The sequence below is a fragment of the Silurus meridionalis genome, chromosome 8 (genome assembly GCF_014805685.1).
Source record: "Silurus meridionalis isolate SWU-2019-XX chromosome 8, ASM1480568v1, whole genome shotgun sequence".
Classification (NCBI taxonomy): Eukaryota; Metazoa; Chordata; class Actinopteri; order Siluriformes; family Siluridae; genus Silurus; species Silurus meridionalis.
Genome location: NC_060891.1, coordinates 14,314,379 through 14,329,198, shown reverse-complemented (window position 1 = coordinate 14,329,198; position 14,820 = coordinate 14,314,379). Strand labels below are relative to the sequence as shown.

General features: G+C 36.8%; 2 protein-coding genes across 5 annotated transcripts; both read right to left on the bottom strand.

Moving 5' to 3' along the window:
• Window positions 1-1,954: 1,954 nt before the first annotated feature.
• On the bottom strand, window positions 1,955-10,274 carry ganc (glucosidase, alpha; neutral C). 4 transcript variants are annotated; one of them, XM_046856404.1, is made up of 24 exons: window positions 10,177-10,274; window positions 9,961-10,023; window positions 9,775-9,877; window positions 9,481-9,608; window positions 9,153-9,329; window positions 9,027-9,048; window positions 8,801-8,867; window positions 8,616-8,712; window positions 8,343-8,526; window positions 7,940-8,087; window positions 6,556-6,791; window positions 6,316-6,442; window positions 6,064-6,143; window positions 5,793-5,936; window positions 5,610-5,706; window positions 5,094-5,195; window positions 4,751-4,994; window positions 3,951-4,015; window positions 3,771-3,847; window positions 3,608-3,682; window positions 3,353-3,466; window positions 2,965-3,077; window positions 2,695-2,795; window positions 1,955-2,434 (listed from the first exon to the last, which is right to left on the bottom strand). In XM_046856404.1, the coding sequence occupies exons 1-24, from the start codon at window positions 10,224-10,226 to the stop codon at window positions 2,328-2,330; spliced, it is 2,721 nt and encodes a 906-aa protein (XP_046712360.1). In that variant the 5' UTR covers window positions 10,227-10,274; the 3' UTR covers window positions 1,955-2,327. The 4 variants fall into 4 exon arrangements, with proteins under 4 accessions (XP_046712360.1, XP_046712362.1, XP_046712361.1 ...); XM_046856406.1 differs by having other exon boundaries at window positions 2,695-2,792; XM_046856405.1 differs by having other exon boundaries at window positions 7,940-8,084.
• A 1,033-nt stretch (window positions 10,275-11,307) lies between these two features.
• LOC124390173 (THAP domain-containing protein 6-like) lies at window positions 11,308-13,874 on the bottom strand. The gene is made up of 4 exons (XM_046855956.1): window positions 13,687-13,874; window positions 12,260-12,452; window positions 12,017-12,136; window positions 11,308-11,900 (listed from the first exon to the last, which is right to left on the bottom strand). Exons 1-4 carry the CDS (start codon window positions 13,764-13,766, stop codon window positions 11,682-11,684), a joined length of 612 nt encoding a protein of 203 aa, XP_046711912.1. The 5' UTR covers window positions 13,767-13,874; the 3' UTR covers window positions 11,308-11,681.
• Between the last annotated feature and the right edge of the window lie 946 nt (window positions 13,875-14,820).

Below are 14,820 nucleotides of genomic sequence, written 5' to 3'. Positions count from 1 at the left end.
ATTGGATGGAGGATAATAAGCACCGGTGCTCCTATGCCATCATTATTTCAGGGTGGGATACAAAAGTGTGCAAAGCTGCAAAGAGTAGCTAGTGGGATGGCTTGCCTCAGCAGAAGCATTCAAGCTCTCTAAACCTGTTCTCAATGCAGCTCAGCATTGAGCAGTCTCAGCATTAATAAATCAATGTATATATCTATACCATAGACCTATAATAACGCAACCTCAAGGAGTTGCAAGTAATCCAAAACAAATTATTAGCTCAATCAAACTGAATACAGTGGAACCCGGTTATGTCGATGTCCTAGGGGGTCGCCAAAAAGCATCGAGATAACCGATGATCGAGATAAACGAAAATCAAAATAGCGGCAGTATATTAACGTGCTTGAAATTTCTTTATGTACATGATGTGCGTTAATAAATGAGAATGTGCATGCACGTGTTTTTGAAAGGTATTTTTTACACAACAGCGTTGCCGCGATTTGTTTGATGAAGGCATGCTATAAAAATACATACAGTACATGTTTATCTGTCAGGAATCCACCTGCCACGTCCCCTTCGGCCCCCTTCAGCGTGTCAGGTGCATTCTCGGCCGCTTTCTCTGAAGCTCCCGGCTTCAATCGCGCACATATGGTGCTGGTTTAGCATCATCACCAGCTCCTATTTAAACTTCCACACTCACCGTCCGTTATTGTTGGTATATGTTGGTTCACGGCGGTCGTTGTTATTGCGCATGCGTATCCCGGTACGTGCCTTCCCACCGGCACTCTCTCAACGGCTGCGCTTTTCTTCCCAAAGTGCACGCGGATTCCCCCGATCCTGCCTGTGTTCATTCTATGCTTTTGCTGCTCATCCCACGTTCCGCACCGCCAAGCGCGGCTTTCGCCTCCCGTTCATCGCATAACATTTAACAACAAAAGGCATATGTGCACTAACTAACAGCAGAGATTCACCAGTATACAATACAACACCTGTAGCAGCTGTAAGCCTTGATTTTTCCGCGAGGTCTTCTGCGGCTGCACCGAGATAACCGACGTTAAATGGCAAATTTTTCCCCCCTTGTGCTCGAGATATCAGGGTTCGGCGACATAAAAGAATCGACATAACCAATAAAAAATGCTAAGACAAAGTGAGAATTTGGCGGTTCCACTTCAAAAACGTCGACTTAATAGGGTTGTCGAGTTAACCGAGGTCGAGATAAGCGGGTTCCACTGAATATATAACTTCATTCCTTAAATGCAAATCTTCCCAAGACATTAACCTGAGATTTATTCTCTCTGTTATTAAAAAGAGATCCAAACCTCAAACTTTGGAATACAAAACATTTGTCATGCATCCATAACCTGTAATTAAACACTTTATACACATTGTCATCACATTTCACAATACACATCACATTTGTTGGGGCATCCCAGGCCTCCTCAGTGCAGTTTGATTAATTCAACACATCTCTGAATTTTACTGGAGGGATAAATGTTAGTTTGCCAAAAGTTGCTTCCTTAATTTTTGCTTTGAGGATGAAAAGAGAGTGCTTTCTAACATATGGGTCCAAAATATCACAGATGGGTTCAACTGTGTTAAGGTCTATCAACCTAAAAGACCTGGTTGTGTGATTTACATAATTTACATACTCATCAACCCCTCCATGTACTGAGAGTGGGGACACTGTCATTGGGAAGGGGTCCGCTCTGGTCAAGATGTTTCATCATAGTTGATAGTTGAAAGTTGATAAAGGCATAAAAAAACGAGTGGATTTAAATTCTGTAGCAAATGTATTTTTCCTATAGCATAAGAGGACCGCCGGTTTTCTATTTTATCTGTAGATATTTTATCTGTAGATACTGAATCTGTAGATATGATCTATGCATTTGAAAGAAAACTAAATATGTGAAAAACCTGTCTGTGTGTTCAACATGGGCATCACAAAACTATAACAGACCTATCTTGTACAATTAAAAGGTCACAAACACAACAGGTTGTTTTCATTTCCATGTCTTTATATAACAAAACATCACACAGTTACATAAATCATGTAAATAAATGCAGGGCTTTATGGCTAGACATTAAAACAAAACAGGAAGCAAATAAATCAAATAGATGTTTAAATTTTCAACTTCCGTTTTGAGTTCCGTTCAGAAAGGGTTCCACTGAGAAAATGAATTGCCGATCTCACGATTATTTGCCTTTGTCAGTATGATTCACATAAAACAAATCAAATTTAAATCCAATGCTTAAAAATATATAATTACAATAAAAACAATAAAACTCAAATACACAGCAACTAACAAAAATTGCTGCTAAAGATTTCCTAACTACCTACTTATATGTTGTTATATTATGATTTCCCAATCTGTGTCTATTTTCAGGTCCAATCCAGTCAGCTTCAGAAGAGCTTGTTTTGGTTCCATCTGAAATGAGATTGTGGTATTCCCAGAAGCTGGATTGAGAGAGGGACTGGATTAATACAAAATCAAAAAGTAATATAGTCTAAAACTGAGCTACATTCTTTACTATAAGATTTCTTCTATGTATTCAATATTTCCAAATTAGTACTATAGTACAATATCATCAGGGACTGCGGAAAACTTACTTAAAAACTAATTAAAATATAAACAAATTATATTATACTGGACATTATATTTTATGATTTCTTAAAAATACATTTATAATATGCACAATGGTGTGATTATGTCTCACCTGATGTTAGTGTTGGTTTCCTTTGCATACTCTTCTGACCCAGAATCACCACTGACTCGAGTTTGCCACCCGAGATAAAGAGCGATTCTTCATCTGCACTGCTAAATATTAACACCACAGGTACATAAGAAAATGGACAGAAATTCTATATTTAATAATGATAAGCTTAGTGGCCTGAACTGTTAATTTATATATATATATATATATATATATATATATATATATATATATATATATATATATATATATATATATGCATGCACACACTACCTGCTCATGAGTCTGCCAGACTGCATAGAGAATTTACGCAAACAGTACTGCTTTTTGTCCCTATAGCTGAAGGAGTGTCCATCATCCTCATACAGCAGACCTTCAGCTTTACCCTGGTCATCAACATTAAGGGAACATAATCATTATCTATATAAATGTAATGGAATAGCTAATATACAGTATTCAGCAGAATAAAAGTAAACAAAGAATTAAGTCAAAACAAATGATATATAAAATATCTATGCAAAAGATGGAACTTCCCATTAAAAATGCATTATTTATTAATGGATGGGGTGGGCATTGGCATATCATTTATAATATATTTCCAATTTTTCTCACAAACAGACTGCAAATGATTAAATCTATCCAAATATTGCTAAATTATCACCTTCGAATCCAAAGCTATAGTGAGAGTGAAGGGATGTTGTTGGAGATCAGCAGTGCAGGAACCACAGCCTGTTCTTCTGGTCACGATGGTTCCTCCACGCTGGAGCACAGGCACCTGGAAAATAAATGCAGCACAATAAGGAAAACAACATTTAAATAGGTTAGCGCAGGTTTCCGAATAAGGTGTTTACAGTCTCTCGCATGTGGTTTGGCTTGGGGGTGTACTGTAATGTGCAGTAATGGAGCATTGACTCACTGTCTCCAGAGTCACAGGAAGTGTCAGGGTCTTGCCTCCTCTGTGCACCTCACCGTTACTGACATCATACCACAGCTGCCACACAAAACCACACACAACGCTGCTTACATACAATATGTACACACACTGCACTGCTAACGACACTAATAAGCATAAGACTGACCTCATCTGAACCTGGCAGTAAAATCTTGACCTCTGTGACTCCAGGGTCAGTCACAGGACAAGCCAGGAGTGCACTGCCTTAAATTATACATAGCAATATTGCCAAAATGTATGTATTTATGTACATTACATAAATAATTTAAATAGAATACTTTTAGCTTAAATGTGAATTTATATTTACCAATCATGTACTGGTTTTCCACAGTGAAGGTTTCTATCTCCCTTGGGAACTCCACCCACAGTGGTCTGAGACAGGCAAAATAAATTAATTTTTTTCCAAAATAAATCTCTAATAAAACATCAAGTGCATCAACAAATCAGACCATAGCCACACTAGTGGGTGCTAGACATACCATTTGGAAGGATTATATGTAAAATATATTGATGCTGTATTTGCATTTCTGCTGTTAGACATTAAGTGTAAGTTGTTTAAACTACATTATGTCAAGTCAAGAAGCTTTTATTGTCATTTCAACTATATATAGCTGATGAAGTACACAGTGAAATGAGTTTCTCCAGAACAATGGTGCTACATAAAAACAACAAAGAGCTACATAACAAAAGATAGAGCTACATAACAGAACACGGAGCTAACAACTAAAATAAGTTGTCCAAGCCACATAAAGTGCATCCTAGTACAAACAGTGCAAAAAGACCGCAGAGAGGCCACGGCGTGGCAGTAGCACATCCTGGATCAGTCTTATAATACTAATTTTTTTACTACTTATAATATAAAACTTTATTTTATATATTATATATATATATATATATATATATATATATATATATATATATATATATATATATATAATTATTTTAATATCTTGCATATGTATTTTACAAAAAGATATATATATATTATGTAGTAATTAATTCATCAATCTAGGACATATTTCCCCACTAATTTAATACCTTTTTGACCCTGACCAGGATAAAACATTTAGTCAAGACAAATAACAATTAAAACAAAAATGTGTGTACCTCATTGGGGGCAGTGCTGAGGTATGGGCTAGGTGAAAGAGAGTGTACCAATAAGGCAGGAGGCAGTATCTCTGCTTAATTGCCGATCGTACTGCTGAAGTGACTGTGTTTCCAAACAGCCATGGCTCACGCCGTTTGGTCTGTTTAGCTGAGTGGCCTCTATAGAAGGGTTGTAGCGCCCCTGCCTGGTACCAGCGCACCAGCAACTCAGGGTCAGGATCCTGTACAAAGCCTCCTACATCAGCTGCAAATATACAAGCCATTATCTTTTTTCCTTGTATAATATTTTTAAAATCATAATGTTTGTGCCTTTATTGGCATCCATTAAAAGAGAATAACTAACCCCCACAAAACTGAATTCCAGTGACACTTAGTGACAACAGCATAGGGATTGAGATCTTCAGATAGTCCCAGGTAGCAACATTGTCCCCTGTCCATATTGCACCTGTGGGAAAATATGAAACACTTTGAGCTAAAGGAAAGTGATAGAACTTGTTGCTTAAATCCCCATTGATTCAATCATTGGCCATTATTGTTTTAGAACTTAAAATATCTGTATCATGTTTTGCACCTCACATGACCAGAAAACGTTTTGAAGTATTTTTTGTATGTGTAAAAAAAAATATTTTTTTTTATTTTAAAATAAAAAAAAAATAAAGATATATATATATATATATAAGTGGTGTTTCTCAGTGTATGTAGAATTACACATTAAATGACATTATATCCATAACCAATCAGCAACTGGTGCTGCTAGATCCACCCAGTGTCGATCTTGTCACCGTAAAACCATACAGTTCCAATCATTTAATATGGAAGTAGTGGCCAACAGAAAACAGACCTACGGGTTTGGGCTTACCCATTCTCTGAGACCCTGCAAAGAAGGAACGTGAAAGAACAAATGGTCTCTCCAAGCCACCAGATCGAGTTATCAAACCCTCAGCAGTAGCCATATGCTGTTGAGAGAATATTACTGTGATGACCTGTACTGGCTTAAGATTCACCAGTGCAAAATGAGGATGAATTTTATTGACGCTCTAACCTGGAAGAAGCCATACAGGTTGTGTAATTCCCTGTGTTCCCTGCCTGAACAATGAACCACGTCTTTAGGCATTGTCTGCTCTGGTCCATTAAAGACAGAGGGCTCGTTCATGTCAATCCACACAAACAAGGACTCTGTAGACCCCTAGTCCATAAAGACATTCAACAATATATAGAGAAAAGGTAGGGATATATAGATAATTTGCATGGGATTAGTTAGAGCATTCATACAGATCAGAGAAAAAGTATGCAACTATTCTGTTCATGCTTACTTTATATTTGTCAAATGAAAACTGCCTGGCATACCACGACCTTGTCCTTGGGCTACTGAAATCCAAATAGCAGGAATCACCTAAAGACACACCACAGTTACAAACATGTAGCTTTCAAAACACTGGTTTAATCACTGAAAAATTTCCAAGGATTTTGAATGGTAAAAATCTACATTATAGTTTAAAAAACAACCCAAACACACCTTGGACTGAAATGTGAAATGCTGAGATATAATACAGACATTACTATACCTGGCCAGCATGATCCATGATAAACACCACCAGCTTTGTTCTTTACAAAATGTCCTCCATCTCTGGCTGCACAGAAAAAAGGCCAGTCAGGGTCAGCCTTGATATGAGGGTCACTGATAACCACCAACTAAAATACATAAAATAGCAAACTATTGTGACACTGGATATGCCCCTTAATAACAAAGTATTTTTGGAAGTTAGACAGAAAGAGATTACCATAACTTATGAGTTATAACCCACCTTCCTTTTCTTTCTCTGCAGATGGAGCTGCATGTCCACCGGGTTAGAAAACAGTTTGGAGTCCCAGGTGAAATAACGCTTCCCTTCAGTGTGTTCTATGTCCAGCCAGATTACATCATAAGGGATGTTATGGAGGTCGAAGCCAGCATCCACAGCTTTCACGTCCTCTTCATCCAAGTAGTTCCAGCGACACTGGTGATATCCCAGCGAAAACAAAGGTGGCAATGCTTGATACCCTGTGCACAGAGAAAAAGAAAATCATGTGAATAACCCTACTACATATATTTTAATTCAACAGAGAATTGTATAATCCTTCCATTTGAAATTTTTGTAAAAAATACAGAGCCTTCTAATGTTCTTTATACTAAATATGTAAGTGAGTATCAGTCCCCAACACTGTTAACAGTTAAAGTTACATCTGCAGGCATAACAATCTAATTTAACATATTGTGACAGTGAACAAACAGCATGTCTATGTCCATCAGGCTATGAATATCATTATTACCCATCTTAGAGTATTGGGAATTATTATAACACAAATACTAGCAAATACTTGTTAATTATATATATATATATATATATATATATATATATATATATATATATATATATATATATATATATATATATATATATATATATAAATTAGGGCTGTCAATTGATTCAAATATTTAATCCCGATTAATTGCATGATTGTCATGAGTTAACTCCTAATCGCAATTAAATCACACCTTTTATCTGTTATAAATGTACCTTAAATGAATACTTTTTAACTTTTTTATACAAAAATCAACATGGGGCTAGACAAATGTGGATGCTTTATGCAAATGTTTGTTTATTATTATTGAAACCAAACTAACTCAACATGGAGCATGAAAAAAAAATATTCTTGTAAATGTTTGAAAATTGGTCAGAACCACTCAGAGGTTTTTTCTATGTTTTCACATGGCTGGTATTAATTGTCATATGTGTGCATCATGGCGGATTTTGGTGCTTGATTTGAGACTTGGCCCATCAGTACAACTAAAGTTTAGTGACTACAAATCATGTTTTGGTGGAGTTTATTATTTTTCTTTATATCTGATATATCTATATATTTGTAATAAAAATGATCAAACAGAAATGCGTGCTGCATTTATCACGTTAATGAAATTAGTGCTGTTAAAATGAATTTGTAAAAAATAGCATGCTGTAGGATGCATGTTGCATGTTGTGTGCATCATGAAACTGAATAATTGGTTAAAATAAATGCAATGGATGGTCTGTTTTGTGTAACAGAATACATAAATTACTTCTATGTGAATTGGCCTTGAGATTAAACATTACTTAAAAGCTGGAAACTGTGTGTTGCGTACTTAATAATATTTATTATCACAGGGAGTACCTGTAAGTTGTGCATACTGTGAAAACACTTGGGCAGGTGAAGGTCCAAGAAGTATAAAACAATCAATTCGTCCACTCTCTGAAACCCAGCTCATATCAGTTTGAGGATTTACCCTGCTCTTCTTCACCGGTGGGCCATCCTCTCCCTGCTGAAAAACACACCATGTGCTGTATTGATGGTTTTATTATTTAGCAACCTCCAAATGTTTCACTTCAAATCAACTTTTCAAATCAGACTTTTTCTGTACATTGACAACTCAAAAATAAATCGAGTTTCATTTCTATAGTATAGTCCCTTGAGAAAATATACTAAAATTATCACTCAAATGTAAGGGATATACTCACTTTTGTGAGATACTGTATCTACATTGGTTGCCAATAAGATTTTTTTGTCAGAATGATACCTCTGAATAGGTTGAGCCATACTGCAGATCAACAAGAGTTTCAGAGGCATTAAGCCAGAACACCCCCAGCGTCCTGTCTGGTTTGTGAGCTAGCAGAAGAGGAACTGAACCATAAAGCCCCTGTCTGCTGTTGATCTCATAGGCAAACACATCCAGGTTGTACAATCGATATGGCTCACTGCCACTGTAAGACACAGTGTGAAGTTGGCGAAGGTCCATTTACATTTTGAATCGCTTTTTATTTAGCAAAAATATATGAAGGATTGACTCTACCTGGTGTCTTTCAACTGGAAAGAATCAGCATGCTCTGGAATGCCATAAATATGGCTGAAACCATGCAGCCTAAGGTCAATACCCACTGAACTGTTGCCTGTATTAAAAATAATGACACATATATATGGATTTGCTTTATACAATCTCCAACTGAAATTTTAATCTTAAGCAACACTGTGACACACCATGTGCTTTGATGTCTTCAAACTGTCTGAAGGTCTCCTTCAACACCCCTGAAGGATTTTCTTCACCCTGTGAATTTAGAGAAATAAAGTTTGCCCACATACCCAATGCAGTCATACTGTAGTAATAATAATAATAATAATAATAAAAGAAGAAGAAGAAGCAGCAGAAGACAATGACAACAATGATGATGAAGAAGCATTGTATGTGTATACGTTAGATTCTTGCCTGGTGTGAACATGAGATTGGGCTGTAAAAAATGCAAATAGAATTTAGTGTAGTTAATAGAAATTTGTCATGTGCATCTAGAATGGCTTCTAAAATGGAATATACAGGTGACGATTATCCATTTACCTGGCAAGATTAAACTGTGTCTCAAAGCAGAGTCTTCCTTCAGGATTAAATGTCACCATCACTTCTTCCTCATAGACAATTTCTAATTTAAATGGAAAGGCAAAGACCTGCACATGGTACTGCCCTGAACCCCATGTCAGAGAAACACAGTCAGTTCTCTTCCACTCAATCCTCAACCTATAAGATATACATTTCAGGATAGAAAAAAATTTAGACTCAAGTTTATATTTTAAAAGCGATCAAAGCTGGGCATGCAGTGTTCATTTTTCAGTGTTCTGCATTCGATGCATCTCAAGAACTCAAGAATCTTCTTAAGTTTAAGACTTACTGTTCATAGTTTGTCTCCCCAATCAAGACATCTGCAGCTTTATAGCGTTCTCTGACAGGCTGCAGTTCATCAATGGTAAATCTCAGTGTTCCATTAGAACTTTCATGGATTTGCAAAAGAAAATGCTCCTGTTCAATGTAGGCATATCATATTACACATATATATTCTATATTTGTACGCTTGCATGCAAATGCTTTGTCCTCTCTGTTTAGCTGGTAATACTGGCGCATATGCTGCCATTATTAATCAAGTATCTACAGGTGCAGAGAAACACTACATGGCTGAAATGTGTACCTGAGAGCTGGACTCCAAAAGCTCCACAGATGCTGCTCTCTCTTGCAGAACTACAGTGTCCAGTAAGGCACAATACTGAGACGCACCTTTGGCTTTCTGTCTCCTGTATAAGGTATTCAAGTCATTAATCAAAGAAGCAAATTAATGAATCAATAAAATCCTTCTTGCATGGCTTAGAAAACTTACTTGTAAAACAAGATGTGTTCGGCTCTCTTAAACTTGTCTTTTCCCTCATCATCTGGTACGACGCTGAAAAGTAAAGTCCATGCAGTTAACTATAATGATTTGCATTACACAGTCACATGACAATGACCAAAGACACTGGAATGGACCAGGAAGACCACACCAAAAGCGTTTAATATAATACTATAATCTTTTTGTAATTTTGTTTACACTAACTACCTCTGTAGAACATCCGTAGAATCACTTTTATTTACGCCAACTTCTGCCATGCTCAGTGTTTACAGTTTCCGCTTCCTTTGACAGTCACTGTACAGACAGCGCCTGGGTCGACAAGCCACGCCCATTTTTGACGAATGCGATTCTGATTGGCCACTTGTCCATTTTGACTGGACAAATACAGGGAAAACGTGTTGCTTTTTATTTTGATAACAAAATATTTATACACTATATATATATATATATATATATATATATATATATATATATATATATATATATACACACACACACACACACACACACACACACATGCGTATATACACACACACACACACACACACAGATAGATAGATAGATAGATAGATAGATAGATAAATATAGATAAATATAGATAGTATTTTAAATTACGTTTGTTTTTTTCCGTGCTTTAACTGAAATGCTACTGTCGGATTAAACACAGTAGTTAACTAATAGTAGTACATGCTTTCCCTTTGGATATTTTTGCAACGTTTTGATAAATTTATGGGAGCATTGTGTTCGTTCTGAAAACCTACAAAGCTCACAACTGACAGTGAAATTTTCTATTTAGTAAGATTTCCAAATGTTTAGCAATTTTCTGAAAAAAAGAGGGAATAAACAAAATGTGTTACAACAATGTGAACATTTTCTGTCAACCTAGTTTTATAGTTATATTTGTATACATATTTCTGTACATTTTCCTGAAATAGTAACTAAAAACTAAAAAAAGTCTTTTTTTTTGGGTCTGTGGAAATGAGAACAAATGTTGCCAGAATATTCTGCAAACCAAAATTTGTAAGCTAATCTTGTCAGTTATTTATACAGCATTTGTGCTATGTTTAATGCAACATAGGCCCTACCATGACATGTTTTGTCATACAGTGTTAAAGCGTGCTGAGATAACATCTGTAGCTAATGACAAACCCGACACCACTGCTGAAGTAGCAGTGCGAAGTGACGATGACTAGGATCAATTAAATAAAATGGATGGCAAGATGGATAAAAAGTGTTGACTGTTAAATATTTGATTAGCAGTCAGAATGCATAAAATCAATCTCACATGATCACTAATAGCTGATGAGTTCCTCAGTTGCAGGCCAGCCGGAGCATGGGTAAATAAAACTACAAAATAGTATACATTTATTTGCAAAAACAAGGCAACATTTACAGGCTAAAGCTATTTTACATAATTCATCGAACACAGTCGTTTTGTATAAGGTGGCAAAGGAAAAGCTCCAGCAAAACGGTGAGGAATCCAAGATAGCTCCCGGATCCAGTACAAGCACCAGGGTAACACAAAGAGGGCCTTCAAAGGATAAATCCAAAAGGAATGGCATGCATGGAGCATTTAAACAAGATTTTTGGAGAATGAGCACATTTACTGACATACCGCCCTTCTCTTTTGTGCTGCAAAACTCACATAATTCATATTTCCTTTTAAAGCAGCACTGTGCAATTTTTAAAAAGTTCGCAAGATTTGGGGATTTCTAAAGACTTGAATACATGTCCAGTCTTTGATGAAGTTCATCGGTGATGAGATTTCTTTCTTTAAGGTCATCCAATGCACTCTTTAGTGTTGTCTTGCACCTCCTTTCTCTGTCCTTAGCATTACGGAGTTGACGCTGGAGGCGTTCCATGTTTGCCAGGGCCTGTGCCAATCTGTCTTTCACCCTGTTTGGTGAAGGATCCAGTGCATAAGAATGCTCCTGCTCAGAGAGGGAAAATAAATAAAAATAAAGGAAAAAAATAGTCAGGTTCTGTGCACGTCCACATCAGTCATTTACTTGGTTAAAAAGTTTTTAACAAATCGACCGTTACTTACATCACAAACCAGAGTTTCTGTTTCTCCTTTGTTGGCATTGCTGTCTGCTTTCACCACCACTACTTCAAATGGAGCAGCAGCCTTCTGTGATGTTACAGTCTTTCTTGGTTTAACAGGTTTCTAAAAATATATTATTTAACATAAAAAAATTACTTAACAATAATGTACGTTGTCACTTTATCAAACTGTTTTAGAGATAAAAATCATCAAACAATGTATAATCTTTAAAAGGTGTAAACATACTTTCTGGAGGTGTGCTGGAAAATTAAAAACTGATGGGATGGCTCCTTCACGGAGACGGACAATCTGCCCAGTTCTGTCAATGGCATCCTCTGTAAAATGCTGGCTGCACAGGACTGAATGTGGAGTGGCTGAAAATCCCTCTTTTCTGAGTGCATTCTCCCAAATTTTTCTCAATTTAGCATCAGTGGGAAACCTTGAGACACATTTTACACATATATTACTTGTCATGAGTGAATTTGAGAAAACATAAACATATTAAACATAGCTTAACAGTCCTGTAGGATAACTTGTGTATATTTCAGATGAATCAACATTAAGCATGATGTTAAATAGATCCACAGCAACCAATTGTTACCTGAACACATTCATTTTATTAAATTATTTTTTTTGTTAATTTTTTTTTTGCCATTTTGTGATAGTACAACATTGTTCCCCAAACTAACTAAATTAATTTAGAAAATGGTTAATCTTTAGAATCCCCTTAATATTGTCCACAGTAAACACATTTAGTATATTTGTTCATTCTAATACACATACACACACACAAACCTGAGATTTAATTTCTAATGATTGCTTTTCAATGTCGATTATAGTTGTTGTTTTTTTCTTCGATATTTTAAATAAATTAAGCGCCGTAACATAGTTTAAATAAAAGTTTCATTTTAGGTATTAGAATGGTTTATGGCATCATCCAAAAGAATGCCTAGAAACAGAAAGTGGTATCACCACACCATGAAAATAATACGACCTTTAACCCTCATTTACCTTGTAGGTTTGTGAACATGTTATTGTCAGATAATCTTTTGAATTGTAACAATCAACCACTTTATATTAAGTAGTATTACGTCATAATGTATTTTAGCCACGCCCCCTTTTCAAATTTTTTTGTACGACCTGCATAGTGGGGAATAGTTATGACTTTGGAAGTATTTTTTTTATCACATCAAGAGTTATAATGTAGCTACAGGTGTGTTTGAAGCATTCCCCCCCAGCAGGAGTGGGCGGAGTCTCGAAGGGAAGTGTAGAGGAACCGCATATCCGGCTGGCCTTTAGACTTCCACTGAAAGCATTAAGGTGTCCGTTATATGTTTTAGGTGTTGTTTAGATTTCGTGTGCAAACCTGATGTGCAGCGATGAGAGACTGCAAACCGAGTTCAAATCTCAGATCTACAACACCGGAGCAACCTGATTACAAGCACAGCTAATAAAGTTCATCTTAGTCCAGCCGCGTTGCTTTAAATGAATCCGACTCCATCTTTTCCACATCACCGATCATTACAAAACGTTAAAAGGTCAAGCATCAAGTGATCGCATTTATTAGGTATAAACACACTGTGATCGGTTATGGTTAACTAGCTAAGCTAAATAGCAGGCTAGCCCCTGTCTCAGCGCAGAAACACACACACGTATATGATCGGAAATTTCACCTGTGGAAAGTGACCCCTTGTTTTCTCAGGTTTGCATTGCGCCGATTCTTACAGCCGTACGCTGCGCACTGTACTGGCATTGTCCGAAAATATATTTATTTGTAACTAAAGTCAATGGAGTGGACCTATCTAAGATGGAGGCGCTGTTGACGTGTCTTTATATCCAGATGAGTCCTGATAAACAACAGTACGAACAGGAAGTAAAAGGAAGTGGTGGAACACGATGGTGCCAAACTAAAAGTTCGAGGCATCCCTCTCTCCAGTACTCATTCACACTGTCAGAGAAAAGTAGAGAAGGCCAGCCATCTTATGGTTTCTGAAACATTGGTACAACTCCTCCAGGGTACAGCATAGGCATGGGTACAGGGTTTCATCCTTAGCTTTGGTTTACAATCTGTATGGAGTTTATCTGCAAATTCTACTAATATACGAAGGGGTTTCATCTGGGTTCGCTGGTTTTCTCCCATCCCATTTTTGAATATCACATTCCACATTTGGTCCCCAATTGCTATTATAACTCCGTATAGATGCTCCACTAGATTTTTGAAGTATGCTTGTGGAGATTTAAGAAGCTTTTACTTGTCACATGTACATTACAGCACATTCAATTTATTTATTTGAAAGATTGTTATAAAGCTAGGGTCAGAGTACAGGGTCAGCCATGATACAGCAGGTCTGGAGCAGAGAAGGTTAAGGCTCTTGCTCAACAGCTTGGCGATACTGGAACTTGAACCCCCAAACTTCCACCCTTTTAACCTTAGAGCAACTCAGAGTCTTAACCACAATGCTACCACTTCCCCTGACTATTGCTAATTGTGCTCATTCATCCACAAGAGCATTAGAAAAGTCAGTTACTGATGTAGGTTGAGGAGACCTGGGGTGCAGTCAGCGTTCCAATTCATACCAAAGACGTTTAATACCGTTAAGGTCAAAGCTGTATACCATGTAAACCACACATTGCTTTGTGGCAATATACCCATACCATACCATGAAACCTGTGCCAGCCTTACCGGCATCAAGTGTATTGACATACATGAACAAAATTAGTATCATTGTGCCTAACATGGTCATTTTTATTGATGAAATTTGAAGAATATGCACAGTCATTAAAGACACCTAATATGGAGTTGGTTT